This window comes from Equus przewalskii, chromosome 26 (genome assembly GCF_037783145.1).
Source record: "Equus przewalskii isolate Varuska chromosome 26, EquPr2, whole genome shotgun sequence".
NCBI lineage: Eukaryota > Metazoa > Chordata > Mammalia > Perissodactyla > Equidae > Equus > Equus przewalskii.
Window position 1 is genome coordinate 1,267,788 of NC_091856.1, and position 15,349 is coordinate 1,283,136.

The 15,349-nt window shown below is 40.9% G+C and overlaps 1 protein-coding gene across 1 annotated transcript; it reads right to left on the reverse strand.

Moving 5' to 3' along the window:
- Window positions 1–806: 806 nt before the first annotated feature.
- On the reverse strand, window positions 807–1,766 carry LOC103542376 (olfactory receptor 13C7). Its single transcript, XM_008509302.2, has one exon. It carries the CDS (start codon window positions 1,764–1,766, stop codon window positions 807–809), a length of 960 nt encoding a protein of 319 aa, XP_008507524.2.
- Window positions 1,767–15,349: the final 13,583 nt, after the last annotated feature.

Below are 15,349 nucleotides of genomic sequence, written 5' to 3' on the forward strand. Positions count from 1 at the left end.
CTTGCTCCAACTTCCGCTGGTCACGTCTCACCATCCTGACTCCAGCCTCCCTCGGCTTGCTGTGGTAGCCCCGCTCTGCTTTCCCCCTACAGGTCCATCCTTTAACTCCCCAGACTGTAGGGCCAGACTGTGAACTTAAACAAGACTTACTGAGGGAAGAAAAATGAAACTCTGAGTGCTCCCAGGCTGAGATCCCCCACACATGTGTTGCAGGATCTGACCCACTTGCCCTCAAAGGAAATGCCTTACGTGAAATCTACCTGGTCCCAACTCCTCTGAGTCTCAGGGAAAGGAAGAATGCCAGCTGCATTCTCATCTCCAATCTCAGCCCTGCCTCCAAGAAAAATAAAATTTGAAGATGTGCGATTTCATCTACAATAAAGACAATTTTTTATACTGTTGTGTCATGACGTTTTGCCCCATATTGTCTTCAGTGCTTCCTTTCCAGAGCAGGATCTTGGACCTTTACATAACACAAAGTTACGCAAAGCTATTTTTCCCAAAACAAAGGAACAACTTTCTCACAAAAGTGAATTCAGATTTGCACACTAGAGAATCAGAAAAATCACTACTTGTTTTTTAACCAGCATTACACTTCTCTCAAGTCACACTCCCGTCAGGTTTTAGGTTTCATCATTTTTAACACTTGGGTCCAGTAACAGCCAAAGTTCTCCATTACATGTGTAAGCTGATTTTCTGGCAATCATTCTTCAGGTGTATCTTCTTTGCGGGACACATTCTTCTGAGATTTGTGGGTGAGAGCAGCCAAGAGGCACAGAACTACGGGGACATCTGTCCTCCAAACATCACTGGGTGAAGCGTTTCTGACTTACCAGGTTCCTCACAGCAGCCTTCACGTCCTTGTTCCTCAGGCTGTAGATGATGGGGTTGAGCATGGGGGTCACCACCCCGTAGAAGAGGGAAATGAGCTTGTCTGAAAGGTCCTGTTCGTCTGCCCCCAGCGGGTCTTTGGACTTGGGCTTCCCATACATGAAGAGGATGGTCCCGTAGAAGACGACCACGATCGTGAGGTGGGCAGAGCAGGTGGAGAAGGCCTTTTTCCTCCCCTCAGCTGAGGGGATCTGCAGGATGGTAGCAATGATGAACACGTAAGAGACAAAAATGAACAGGACTGGGATTGCAAGGAAGATCACATTTGTCACTCCCATACTGATCACATTGATGGAGATGTCAGCACAGGCCAACCTCAGGACGGCCAGGATCTCACAGGTGAAGTGGTTGATGACATTGTTTCCACAGAAGGGCAGCTTCATTGCAAGGGATGTTTGAACCATGGAAGCAGCACTTCCAGCTGCCCAGGAGCTGGCAGCCATGGGCACGTAGGCAGCCTTGCTCATGACCACGGGGTATCTAAGGGGGTTGCAAATGGCCACATAGCGATCCAATGCCATCATGCCCAGGAGCACACACTCTGTGGCTCCCATGGCAAAGGAGAGGAACATCTGCATGGCACAGGCTGAGAAGGAGATGGTCTTCCCAGGGGTCAGGAAGCTGTTGAGAATGAGGGGGACTGAGGAGGTCATGTAGCAGATGTCCAGGAAGGAGAGATTCCCCAGGAAGAAGTACATGGGTGTGTGCAAGTGAGAGACAGACACAGTTACCAGGATGAGGACCCCATTGCCCAGCAGGCTCACCAGGTACATTGACAGGATGAGCACAAAGAACGTTTTCTCCAGCTTTGGGTGGGCCGAGAGGCCCAGGAGAATAAACTCTGTCACGGAGGCAGTCTGGTTGGCACTTTCCATGTTGTGTCTCCTCTTTCAACTGAAGAAAATACTCAGAGATCCAAACTCAACATTCTTTGCCTCGCGTAGGTCTAGGGCATTTGGTCTGGAGTTCCAGTCAGGCTGAGGGGTTTGCAAACAGTTCTGAAAGTCCACAGTCTCTATTTCTTTCCAGGAAAAAGGAGCAAGAAAATCAGAAATTACTTTAGGGCCATAGCACTTCAAATTTACAGTGTTTAAAATGGTGATTCTGACAATTTAATGCATTTGATCAGAGACAAGACACAAAACACATCCATCTTAGTGGTTCTGTGTCCCAGAGGGCAGTTCATCTCATTAAACTTTGATCAGAAAAGTGACTTGCAGTTTGCTCCATGTCCTCCCTCTTTGAGCCAGGTACTAGTGAAATGATTAGTTGTGAATGCTCACTTTATTTCTTCTCTCCAGAGCATTGTCACAGCAAGAATATTCTTGTTGTTTCTAAGATCTCCTTTCTCATGGGCAACACCAACTCCAGGGCTTTCCATCCATCTGTCTGTCCATCCGTCCATCTGTCCATTCATCCATCCATTATCCATCCATCCGTCCATCCATCCATCCATCCATCCATCCATCCATGTCTGAACATCTATCCACCAAACACTCGTTGATCACCCAGTACGTGGGTGTGACAATTCCTCTCAGGAACAGGGGTGACTCACAGCCCAGGCTTAAGTGGGTTCACAACCTGGCAGGGAGGGGAAATAGAAGGTTCAGGAGAGGCCAGAGCATCCAAAACAGGACTCAGGGTATTGGTGGGAACAGGGGTCAAGGGAGGTTCCTTTGGTGATACAGAATCCAGCTGTGCATTTATGGACAAAAGGAGACTGGACATGGAGAGAGGCAAGGGAAAGCAGGGAGGTCTCCAAGATAACTTCATGCTCTGGAAATGCTCATCTGTCCCAATAGTTTGAATCTGATGTTCCGTGAAGATAGAGGACTGGCTCCAAAAACCCGCAGCGGATCACAGCTTCTGGAAATCTAATTATCTTAGGTAACTAATGCAGTGATTTTTTTTCTTATCATACTACTGGGTCACCTTTCCTCCGGGTGAGTGTCCACACAGGAGTCAGTGGACATTAACAGTCTTCGAGCCTTTTGGCTGAGCTGCTGGATACGTCACCTAGACTAACATCCTGTCACTGATTATGCTCCCCAAGTAATTTAGTCCAACCGTCTCTCCCATAATAGAGCTTTTTCTACACCACACTAATGCATGGCTTTTCAGTTTCAGCTTGATCTCTTCTAAAGATGAAGAGCTCACTACATTCCCAAACAGTGTACTCCATATTTAAAGAGCTCTGGAGTATTATAAAACTCTTCTTCACATTGAACCAAGCAGGCAGCTTTCTGAGTTTTTCTTGTTCATGTGGTAGTCGTTCGGCTTCCCTCTGGTATTGCATTGCATTTGTGGAAAGTCATCAGGTTGGTAAGCCCAGAGACTTGGGCTGTATTCTATTTAACCTTCTAATTTGCTGTGTAGAATTCAGTAGTTTCTTCCCTCAATTAGACCCTCAGGTTACCCTATTCTGTGCTGGGACTGGTAGAGATCAATGATGTTCAAACTCTAAGAGATAAAACTTTTGTTTTCTTAAATTCAGAATCGTCAAATGTAAAGCAGAGCTGCTCTTATTGAAGTGGGCAAGGAGGGCTCAGAAAGTCTGGGCTGCTTGGCCCAGGGAGCCCCTCTGACACCAGCCCACAGCGATGCACACAGCTCCATGAAACTTTGTCTACATTGTTGGCAATGTAATGGCATCCTCTGGAACATAACTCCGGTACAACTCCTGCCATTTCCATGGCTACAATGTGAATGAAGCTCCCTAGAGTTGTACAAGAAGAGGCTCTGAACCCCTGAGACCATCTCATTTCTGGGACTGTCTCTGAAATTAAGTGAATCCATTAAATGAGACTGAAAAGTTTCATAGGCTTCTTGCCATCTAGGTTTTTCTGACCCAGGAAGAAAGGCATCTGCATGGCCCTCAGTCTTTGTTATACCACTGAAATTGCTTGATTTTTTCCCTTTTCAAGCACCAGTCCCCTTGAAAAATCCTCAGAAGCTGGAAATCTTACTGGGCTAATAAAAGGTTGACAATTACTCTTATAAGAATTCTCACTTACCTTATTCAGGAACCTAGTGAGAACGGGTCCCTATGACTTGGAAATAGCACAGGGGCCAGGAATAGCAATACTAGTTTGAAAGGCCCAGGCTAAGAGCCACGTCTGACTTGAAGAAGGGATGAAAGCCAGTTCTTCCCACTCTGCCTTGATTCTGTGTTTTAGGCAAAATCTCCAAAGGAGCCACCAGTACATGTAGAAGGCAACTTGAAACCAGCACTGTAACTGGGATTATTGTGTCCCCTGAAGTGATTAAAAGTTTGGAAATGGAACCATCAGGAAACTTTTTATACCTCTGGGACAATGTCCCCAAGATCCAATTATGCTGAAAGCACTCCAGGAAGACTTCTTTTTCTCCTTCTTTTGTTCCTGCTGGAATTTTCCACCCTTAGGCCACTGAAGGACATCAGGCAAAGCATTTCCATCTCATGCTTGAACTTCTACAAACTTCAAAATGCTTAAAATTCTTGAAAAGAGCAGCTGACGTGATAAGAATTATTTAGGAATACCCTATGTTCACGGCATTACAGAACCAGCAGCTGTGGGCACAATGCTTTTAAACCAAGTGTTCAAGGGCATGGCTGTGGACACTTGGGGGAACTTCTACCCAGAGCCCTGGGGAGATCTCAAGGAGGAGGCAGTTTTTGGCCAGGCTTTGAACAATGGAGGAAAAGTTACACACGAAGAGACAGGCAAGGGATGGGAGAAAGGGGAATATCATCTTGGGGACAGAGCTTGGCACAGATCTTGGGTTGAGTATTTATTCGATATTTTCAACAAGCCATTTGTTTGAAAAGCATCATGGAATAAGAGGTACAGTACCAAACAAAGTCCAGGGAAGACATTCTATGTTGGTGGAATCTGGAATGTGGTAGCAGCCTCTAAGATCGTCCCCAATGATTCTTGCCTAGTGGTATTCATGGCCTTATTGTAACCCCTTCTGCTTTAGTAATTTGTTTCTAACCAAAAGAATACACTCTCTTGCTAGGTTTGATGAAGCAAATTGCCAGATTGGAGAGGCCCATTTGGCAAGGAACTGAAGGAAGTCACTGGCCAGCAGACAGTGAAGAACTAATGTCCTCAGACCAATAAACCTCAAGGCACTGAATCCTGCCAAAAGCTATGTAAGTGAGCTTAGAAGTAAACCCTTTCCCCGTCGAGCCTTCAGATGAGATCCCAGCCAGAGGCAACGTCTTCATTGCAGTGTTGTGAAAGACCCTGGAAAAATGTGGTCCAGTGAACGGGAGCCCTCTACTTCCCCAAAAAGTTCCTATTGCCAGAGGAAATTAGCGATGGGAAGATTTTTCCTCATTCTAGACCAAAGTCTGACTATCTCACTGCAGCTCTACCCTGGGTCCTCACTTAGCTCTTGGGGGCCACACAAGACATCGTTGCTTCCCCTTTTGTGTATCAGCCCTTCAAAGACAAGAAGACAATAAATTGTTATAGATATGCTCAGGTACACTAAACATGTGAGCCTGAACTAAGCACAACATTCCTCCTACAGTAACCCAACAAATAACTAACAGTAACTAAACAGTAACTCAATAAATAGACGGTGAAATCATGACCAAAAGCTGTCAGTCTCTGCCGTCAGCCCCAGAGGCACAAGGAATCTTGGGCCCTCAGATGACCTGCTTGTGAGAGGAGCTTTTCACTATTATTTAGAGCAAAGAAACAATAACAAATACAAGAACAAGCCCTCAATAGAGTACACCTTCCTTTTGTATTGAGGCTGATAGAAAGCTCACGGGACAAATTTGTGGTGTGCCAATAGCAGTCATTACAACAAGTCCATACCTTTAGACAGACACACAGATAGATAGATAGCTGTCCACTTTTTTGGGTGAAATTTACTCAGCAAAATGCATAAATCTTAAGTGTATCATCCAATGAGTTTTGACAGATGTGCACACCTGTGTAACCCAGTCCTATCAAGTTATAGAGTGTTTCTAACACCACAAAGAGGTTTCTCACGTCCCTTACCAGTCAATCCCCAATACCACCCTGCCCAGAGCAATCCCCATTGTTCTAATATTTTTCACCTTTTTTTGTCTTACCTTTTCAGAAACATCATATTCATAAAATCATACAGTAAGTATACTTTTGTGCAAGTCTTTATTCGAATAATGTTTTTGAGATTCACCTGTGTTGTTACATGATTTAGTAGTTTGTCCCTTTTTATTACTGAGTAGTGTTCCATTATATGAACATCCCAGTTGGTTTATTCATTCTCCTTGGTTTTGTTTTGAGGAAGATTAGCCTTGAGCTAACTACTGCCAATCCTCCTCTTTTTGCTGAGGAAGACTGGCCCTGAGCTAACATCCATGCCCATCTTCCTCTACTTTACATGTGGGACGCCTACCACAGCATGGCTTCTGCCAAGTGGTGCCATGTCCGCACCCAGGATCCAAACCAGCGAACCCCGGGCCGCGGAGAATCAGAACGTGCAAACTTAACTGCTGCGCCAGCTGGCTGGCCCCTATTCTCCTTGTTGATGAACACCTGGGCTGTTTCCAGTTTTGAATAGTTTATTCAGTTATGAATAAAGCCATTATTAACACTCTCATTCAAGTCTTTTTGTAGACACATATTTCAACTTCTCTTGGCTAAATACCTGATAATGGGATTGCTGAGTCACAGCATAGGTATACACTTAGTTTTATAAGAAATAAACAGATTTTTTTGCCAAAGTGTTTGTACATTTTACACTCCTATCAATAATGCATGAGAGTTCTCATTGTATTACATTCACATCAACATTTGGTGTTGTCAGTCTTTAAAATTTTAGCCACCCTGGTTGATACGTCTTGGTATCTCATTGTGGTTTTCATTGGCATTTTCCTGATAACTAGTGATACTGAGCACTTTTTCATGTGCTCATTGGTCATTCATATATCTTTCTTTGTGAATTATCTGTTCAAATATTTTTTTCCATTAGTATACGTTTTTTGTTGTTTAAAAAAAATGTTAGTTTGTAGGAGGTCCTTATACATTTTAGATACAAATCCTTTGTCAAGTATGGGTATTGTGAACATTCTCCCGGTCTGTGGCTCACGTAGTCATTTCCTTAATAGTGTCTTCTGCTGAGCAGACATTTTAAATTTTAATGAACTCTATCTTTTTTTTCTTTTTGGTTATTACTTTCTATACCCTTTCTACAAAAATTTTGCCTACCTTAGTCACAAATATTTTTTAATGTTTTATTATAGAAGCTTCATAGTTTTAGGTTTTATATCTATGACCAATAGTAAATTAATTTTTATTGAAGTATAATTAACATGCAATATCATATTAGCTTCAGATGTACATCATAGTGGCTCAATATTTATATACATTATGAAATGAACACCACAATGAATCTAGTTGCCATCTGTCACCATACAAAGTTGTTACAACATTGTTGACTATAACCCCTTTGCTGTACATGACATCCCCATGATTTATTTATTTTATAGCTGGAAATTCGTACCTCTTAATCCCCTTCACCTATTTCACCTACCCCCTAACCCTAGTAACCGTCAGTTTGTTCCCTGTTATCTATAATTCTGTTTCTGTTTTGTTTTGTTTGTTCATTTGTTTTGTTTTTTAGATTCCACATATGAGTGACATCATGTGGTATTTGTGTTTCTCTGTCTGACTTATTACACTTAGTATAACACCCTCTAGGTCCATCCATGCTGTTGCAAATGGCAAGATTTCATTCTTTTCTATGGCTGAATAATAGTTCATTGTATATAAATATATACCACATCTTCTTTATCCATTCATCCATCGATGGACACTTAGACTACTTCCATATCTTGCTATTGTAAATAATGCTGCAATAAGCATAGGGGTGCACATATGTCATTGAATTATTGCTTTTATTTTATTAAAATAAATACTTAGAAGTGGAATTGCTGGATCACATGGTAGTTCCGTTTTTAATATTTTGAGGAACCTCCACATTGTCTTCCTTAGCGGCTGCACCAAGTTACATTCCCACCAACAGTGTATGAGGGTTTCCTTTTCTCCACATCCTCCCTAACAGTTGATATTTTTCGCCTTTTTGATAACAGACATTCTGACAAGGTGTGAGTTGATATCTCACTGTGGTTTTGATTTGCGCTTCTCTGATGATTAGTGATGTTAAGCATCTTTTATGTGCCTGTTGGCCATCTCGAAGTCGTTTTTGGAAAAATGTCTAGTCAAGTCCTCTACCCAGGGCTGGCCCAGTGGCGCAGCGGTTAAGTTCGCACATTCTGCTTCTCGGTGGCCTGGGGTTCGCCGCTTTGGATCTTGGGTGCGGACATGGCACCGCTGGGCAAAAGCCATGCTGTGGTAGGCGTCCCACGTATAAACTAGAGGAAGATGGGCATGGATGTTAGCTCAGGGCCAGGGTTCCTCAGCAAAAAAGAGGAGGACTGGCAGTATTTAGCTCAGGGCTAATCTTCCTCAGAAAAAAAAAAGTCCTCTGCCCATTTTTAAATCAAATTGTTTGTTTTTTGATATTAAATTAAGTTCTTTATATATTTTGGATATTAACTCTTTGTCAGATACATCATTTGCAAACATCTTCTCCCATTCAGTAGGCTACCTTTTCGTTTTGTTGATGGTTTCCTTCACTGTGCAAAAGCTTTTAAGTTTGATGTAATCCCATTTGTTTATTTTTGTTGTTGTTATCCTTGCCTGAGGAGACTGGTCCCAAAAAATATTGCTAAGACCAATGTCAAAGAGCTGGCTGTCTATGTTTCTTCTAGGAGTTTTATAGTTTCAAATCTTACTTTCAAGTCTTTAATCCATTTTGAGCTGATTTTTGTATTTGGTGTAAGATAGTTGTCCAGTTTCATTCTTTCTCATGTAGCTATCCAGTTTTCCCAATACCATTTGTTAAAGAGACTCTTTTCCCCGTTGTGTATTCTTGCCTCCGTTGTCATAGGTTAATTGACCACATATGCGTAGGTTTACCTCTGGGCTCTCTATTCTGTTCCATTGATGTATGTGTTTGTCTTTATGCCAGTACCGAACAGTTTTGATACAATAGCTTTGTAATATACTTTGAAATCAGGGAGCATGATACCTCCAGCTTTTTCTTCTTTATCAAAATTGCTTTGGCTATTCAGGGTCTTTCATAATTTCATACAAATTTTAGAATTCTTTGTTCTAGTTCTGTGAGAAATGCCATTGATATTTTGATGGGGATTGCATTGAATCTGTAGATTGCTTTGGGTAGTAGGGACATTTAAACAATATTAATTCTTCTAATACATGAGCATGGTATATCTTTTCATTTATTTGTATTATCTTCAGTTTCTTTCATCAATGTCTTATAGTTTTCAGAGTATAGGTCTTTCACCTCCTTGGTTAAATTTATTCCTAGGTATTTAATTCTTTTTGATGCAGTTGTAAATGGGATTGTTTTCTTAATTTCTCTTTCTGATAGCTTGTTATTAGTATGTAGAAATGCAGCTGATTTCTGTATATTAATTTCATATTCTGCAACTTTACTGAATTCATTTATTAGGTGTAATAGTTTTTTGGGTTGAGTCCTTAGGGTTTTCTATATATAGTATCATGTCATCTACAAATCATGGCAGTTTCACTTCTTCCTTTCCAATTTGGATGTCTTTTATTTCTTTTTCTTGCCTAATTACTGTGGCTAGGATTTCCAATACTAAGTGGAATAAAAGTGGTGAGAGTGGGCATCCTTGTCTTGTTCCTGAATAGTGAATTAATTTTCTATTTTTTTGGCCTAGTTCTTATATCAATCACTAAAAAAAGGATATGAAAATTTCCAGTTCTGACTGTAACTCTCTCTCTCCCTTTACTTGTGTCCATTTTTGCTTCATATTATTTTGAGACTTGGTTACTAGGTGAATGCACACGTGATTTTTATGTCTTTCTCATTAATTAACACATTATCATTATGCTATGATCCTCTTTATCTCTGGTGATACCCTTTGTCTTCAAGTCTACTTTATCTGATATTAATATAACCCTCCAGCTAACAGTTTGCTTGATATATTTTTCCATCATTTTACTTTCAACTACATGTGTCTTTATATTTAAAATGCTTCTTTTAGACAGAATAGAGTTGAGTTTTGCTTTTTTCCCCAGACTCTGTTTTAATTAGTATATTTAATCCATTTCTATTTAGTGTAATCATTAAATAGTTGGGTTTAGATTTACTATTTTGTTTTTTTTCTATTTATCTCATCTACTTTTTGTTCCTTTGTTCCTTCTTTCCTGCAGTCTCTTGGGTTAATTGAAAGACTCTTAGAACTAATTCCTTTTTAATTTATCTGTTGGCTTTTTAATTTATCTGTTGGCTCTATCTCTTTGTTTTATTTTTCTAGTGGTTGCTCTAGGGATTACTGTACACATCTGAATCTTTTAGCTGTCTCAAAAATTCTTCTTCAAACAAGGATATATAAAACAATCAGGCAAACAGATGAATGAATGAACCCCTGTGCCAAACTACTTCTACTAGAATATCCTAGGTACTTGCTACTCAAAGTGTGGTCTAAGACCAGTAGTGGCATCACTTGAGATCTTGTTAGAATTGCATAATCTTCAGTTCCACTCCAGATTTATTGAACCATAATCTGCATTTTAGCAAAATCCCCAGGTGATTCATATGGCCATTAAAATTTGGGAAGCATTGTCCTCAGTAATTAATTGATATTCCAGAGTAACACAGAGCAAGTGTTAGATGTGTCAGAATCCCTATTTGGTGATGTCCATCATTTCTTGGAATCCACCACACCATGATCTTCTTGGGTTAATTTGGGTAGTTTTGTTTGCTTCTTAGTTGTGAGTACTGCTCCCAGACTGGCCGCAATCCCACAACCACCCTTTTGTTGTACTATGAGTTAGTTGCTTGTCTCTCTGCATTATTCTGAAAACTGATACTCACACTTAGCCGCCTCAAAATGGAAGATGCACAATGCCTTTGTTCCATGCAATGCCACATTCATTTTTCTCTGTGAAATGCTGTCTTCTCTCTACCTCCACAGCTGTGTTATGCTTGCAATGGAATAACTTCTGGACAGAAACGTGGCTCACTTGAAAGCCAGAAAACTTGATTCTGAATCTCTGTGATATGGTCCTACTGTTGGAAATATAGTGGTCATAGGTTGGGTTTCCCAGGTATTAGACTCTGAGGGATTCAACATACGAATTTTGGTGGGACACCAACCTTCTATCCATAGCATCCTTCCTTGTGGAAAAGCAGCCCTATCTCCTCCTGATGACTAGGATCAATTATATACCACTAGGATATTAACTCCTTTCCTTGCCTGCTGGTCTCTTGTCATAAGAAGTCCAACATGACTGGGGGATAGCCAAAGCTTGAGGTTTGTTAGAACAGAAATTAGTCTTTACATTTATGATCAATTGACTTTTAACAAAGATGTCAAGGCAATCCAATGGGAGAAAAGATAGTCTTTTCAATAAATGGTGCTGAAACAATTGGTTAGTCATATGTCAAAAATGAATAAGACCCTTACCTCACACCATACAAAAAATCAACTCAAAATAGATCAGAGACCTAAACGTAAAACAGAAAACCATACAACTTATAGAAGAAAACATAGGAGAAAATCTTTGTGAACCTGGGCTAAGTAAAGATTTCTTAGGGGGCTGGTTCTGTGGCCGAGTGGTTAAGTTCGCGCACTCCACTGCAGGCGGCCCAGTGTTTCGTTGGTTCGAATCCTAGGCGCAGATGTGGCACTGCTCATCAAACCACGCTGAGGCAGCATCCCACATGCCACAACTAGAAGGACCCGCAATGAAGAATATACAACTACGTACTGGAGGGCTTTGGGGAGAAAAAGGAAAAGACAAATATCTTTAAAAAAAAAAAAAAAGATTTCTTAAACAAGACACCAAAATCCATTTTTAAAAATTGATAAATTGTACTACAAAATTGAAAACTTTTGTTTTTCAAATGACACCATAAAAAGTGAAAAAACAAAGAGGAAATACAAATTAAAAAGACTGAAAATATTTTCAAATTATATATACAATCACGTATTGCTTAATGATAGACGTATATCCTGAAAAATGTGTCATTATACAATTGTGTTGTTGTGTGAACACTGTAAAGTGTACTTACACAAACCGAAATAGTATAGCCTAGTGCACACCTAGGCTATATGGTACCAATCTTATGGGACCATCGCCACATGTGCCTTCCATCATTGACTGAAACATTGTTATGTGGCACATGCCTGTATGATAAAAGACTTGTATCCAGGTTACACAAAGAATTTTTACATGTGACTCAACAATAAAAAGACAAATAACCCAACTAAAATATCTTCACCAAAGAGGTATGTGAATGGCTAATAAGCACATGAAAAGATGCTCAACATTAGTAGCTATCAGGGAAATGCAAATTAAAACTACAGTGAGATACCACTACACATCCACTAAAAGAGCCATGTCGAAAAGACTGCTAACATCAAGTGTTGGCGAGGATGTGGAGAAACTGGAACTGTCATGCATTGCTTGTGGGAATTTAAAACGATACAGCCACTTTGGAAAACAGTTTAGCAGTTTCTTAGAGTGAAATACATTTGTACCATGCAACCCACCAATTCCACACAAAGTTGCGTACATAAATGTTCATAGCAGCATTATTCAAAATAGCCTCCGACTGGGAACAATCCACATGTCCATCAATGGGTGAACAGATAACCCCAATGTGGTACATCCTTATAACAGGATACTATTCCACAATAAAAAGGAGCAAACTACTGATGCATGTTACAACTGGATGACCCTCAAAAACATGGTAAGTGAAAGATGCCAGACACAGAAGACTATATATTGTATGGTTCCATTTATCTGAACTTTCTAGAAAAGGCAAATCTTTCTAGAAATAAATAGAGTAGTAGTTACTTGGGGTTGGAGTTGGGGACTGACTGCAAATGGGTATGAGAGAACTTTTTGAAATGTTGTAAATATTTTAAAATTGGTTTGTAGCGATAATTGCATGACTGTGTAGATTTATCAAAAATCATTGAATTGTATCCTACAACGGGTGAATTTTATGGTATGTAAGTTATACCTCGATAAAGGGCTAAAAATGTTTAATGGGACACTTTCTCTGTCCCCTGGTGGAAGCAACTCTCCTCTGGGATCCAGGACCCTTAGACCTGCAAAGCCTAGAGTTGCAGTGATGGAAAACACAAATTCCCCAATAGGTCACTGGAATTGATGGTAACCAGGGCTACTCTTGCTACCTCCCTTGAGTCCTGGACCATGTATTTTGCCTACTGGGTATACAGTACCATGAAACAGTCACTGATTCAGGGTACATATTGCATTCTGGAGGATGGTGCCCCACTTTTGCATAGTATTATCTCCAAGCTGGTACCTTAGTTGAGCTTTCAAAAGGCCGTACCTCATTCTCTTGGGCCAGCTACATACGGAAGGATCAGTGGGTCCCATGGTCATGATCCCACAGCTACATCCACTTTTGCTAAATAAGTTTCTTGGTATGATGAGATATTGTGCAGGATTTCATGTCATTAAATCGAACTCTTCATGAACTTGCTGGTGATGACATTGGCTAATGCCCTGCAGAAAGGAAAGGCAACCCATACTCAAAAGAGGTGTTGATTTTAGTCAAGGTGAATCACTGTTCCCTTCAGAATGGAAATAGTCTAATGCAATAACTTGCCAACAAGTGACTGATAAGTTTCTTCAAATGAGGGTTGGTCTCTGTTGCTGGCAGTTCGAACAACCAGCTGCTGAAGTAGCTCTATCAGCCTTTGTGGGTGAGAGCCCCTGCTGTTTAGTCCATAGACAGCCTCCTGCAGTCATGACTACTCTGTTCATTGTACTAATGATAGAGGTTGGATGACATCCATGAGTCATTCTATTTGGTTGTTGAACCTAGTGGGGAAGATGGAGGCTCTGAAGATGTTCCTAGCACATGCACAGCTAAGGAGGTGAGAGAAACCTAACTCACCTTCAAATACTGAAATACTGCTATAAGACATAGCATTGCTCTGTTCTCTTCAAGGAACTCTCCCACTAGAGAAAGGAAGCACAGATCCAGGGAAATTCACAGGTGGAGGTCACCTGAGCTATTTAGTACTCCCCCTTCACTGTGTGGATGAATATACCTGAGATTCTTCAAGCGCAGAGGACACACACGTGGTCACCCAGCTCTTTGTGGGAGGGCAGGGATTTGAACCTAGACCTCCTGTATCACATCAACTCCTGGACATGTTCCAAATTTGCAGGTGATAGAACCCACAGAAGGCAAAGCCACTGTAGCAGGAAGGGAGTAGTTGATTATAAGAAGCACTACATATTGAGCTCATAACAAATGTTTCAAAACTGATTTCTCTAAGACGTCTGCCATGCATGATAGCCAGGCACTCTGCGCACGGCACAGGAAACAGAATATCTATTTTGTCAAGTTGGTAATCATATTAGATGTGATTCTTATTGACCCCTCAAAGAAAGCAACTTAATCTAGATTAGCGAAAAATAGAGTCTAGTATAAGAATGTGAGGGTGTCCTTTAGAAGTAAAACAGACCTGGCAGGAATGTGGCCAGGTCTAGGGAAAAATGGAAACCAAGAACTGGGAACGTATGAGGAGGCCCTCATCAGCTCTCATCTTCGCTCTTTGGGTCTTTTTTCTTTCCTCTCTGCGCACTCGGTTTCTCATTACCTCCCCAGTTCGTATGGTCAAACACAATTACCTCATAGCTCCCAAGTTTGTGCGTTATGGAGCAGTGACTCCCTCCTTGGGTGTAAATGACAATCCCCAAATCTGGCAGGAAGAATGTGATTGGTCTAGGTAGGGTCAGTGTCACACAGCACAAACATAAGTCCATCTCTGAGGATAAAGAAGAGAAATGACTGGGGAAAAGGCCCAGAGAAATGGGATTGCTGGCTCATAAGCTGGAAAGCCAACCAAAAAGGCACTACAATAAAAAGTTGGAATTGATTCAGTTAAGTGTGGTACTGAACTCTGTCTTCAAGTGTCATAAGGCTTCCTCAGAGGAGTTAACATACTTCATTAATAATAAAAATTTTCATTTATTAATTGGGAGGTTGTTCTTTGCTAGCCACTATGCATTTTTTATATATATGCATAATTTGCACATACAAAGGGCAGCTGGTCTGCACGTGAACAAAGAAAAAGGTACATATTTTTTTACAAAGTTTTAATTTTTATTGTTTATTTTTTCAGATTCAAACTAACTTTTAATAGTCGGTTATCCCTGCTTCCAGGTGATTTAGCACAATCCCCTCTTCATTCTAAAGACTTTTTCCATTGTCAAACACTCAGGAAGGCCCATCCTGAAGTGCATGGTTTGGGCAGTTTTGTGATGAAACTAATCTGTGGGACCATCGAGCAAGTCTGTGCTCACCAAGTGGTCACTTCCCAGGGGACCCCCTGTGTGCACAGAACCACAAGATACACTGCTTCCTCCCATGA

Bases quoted from the DNA above. Each gene is read 5' to 3' on its own strand.
- LOC103542376 (XM_008509302.2), bottom strand. From the start codon at position 1,766: ATGGAAAGTGCCAACCAGACTGCCTCCGTGACAGAGTTTATTCTCCTG.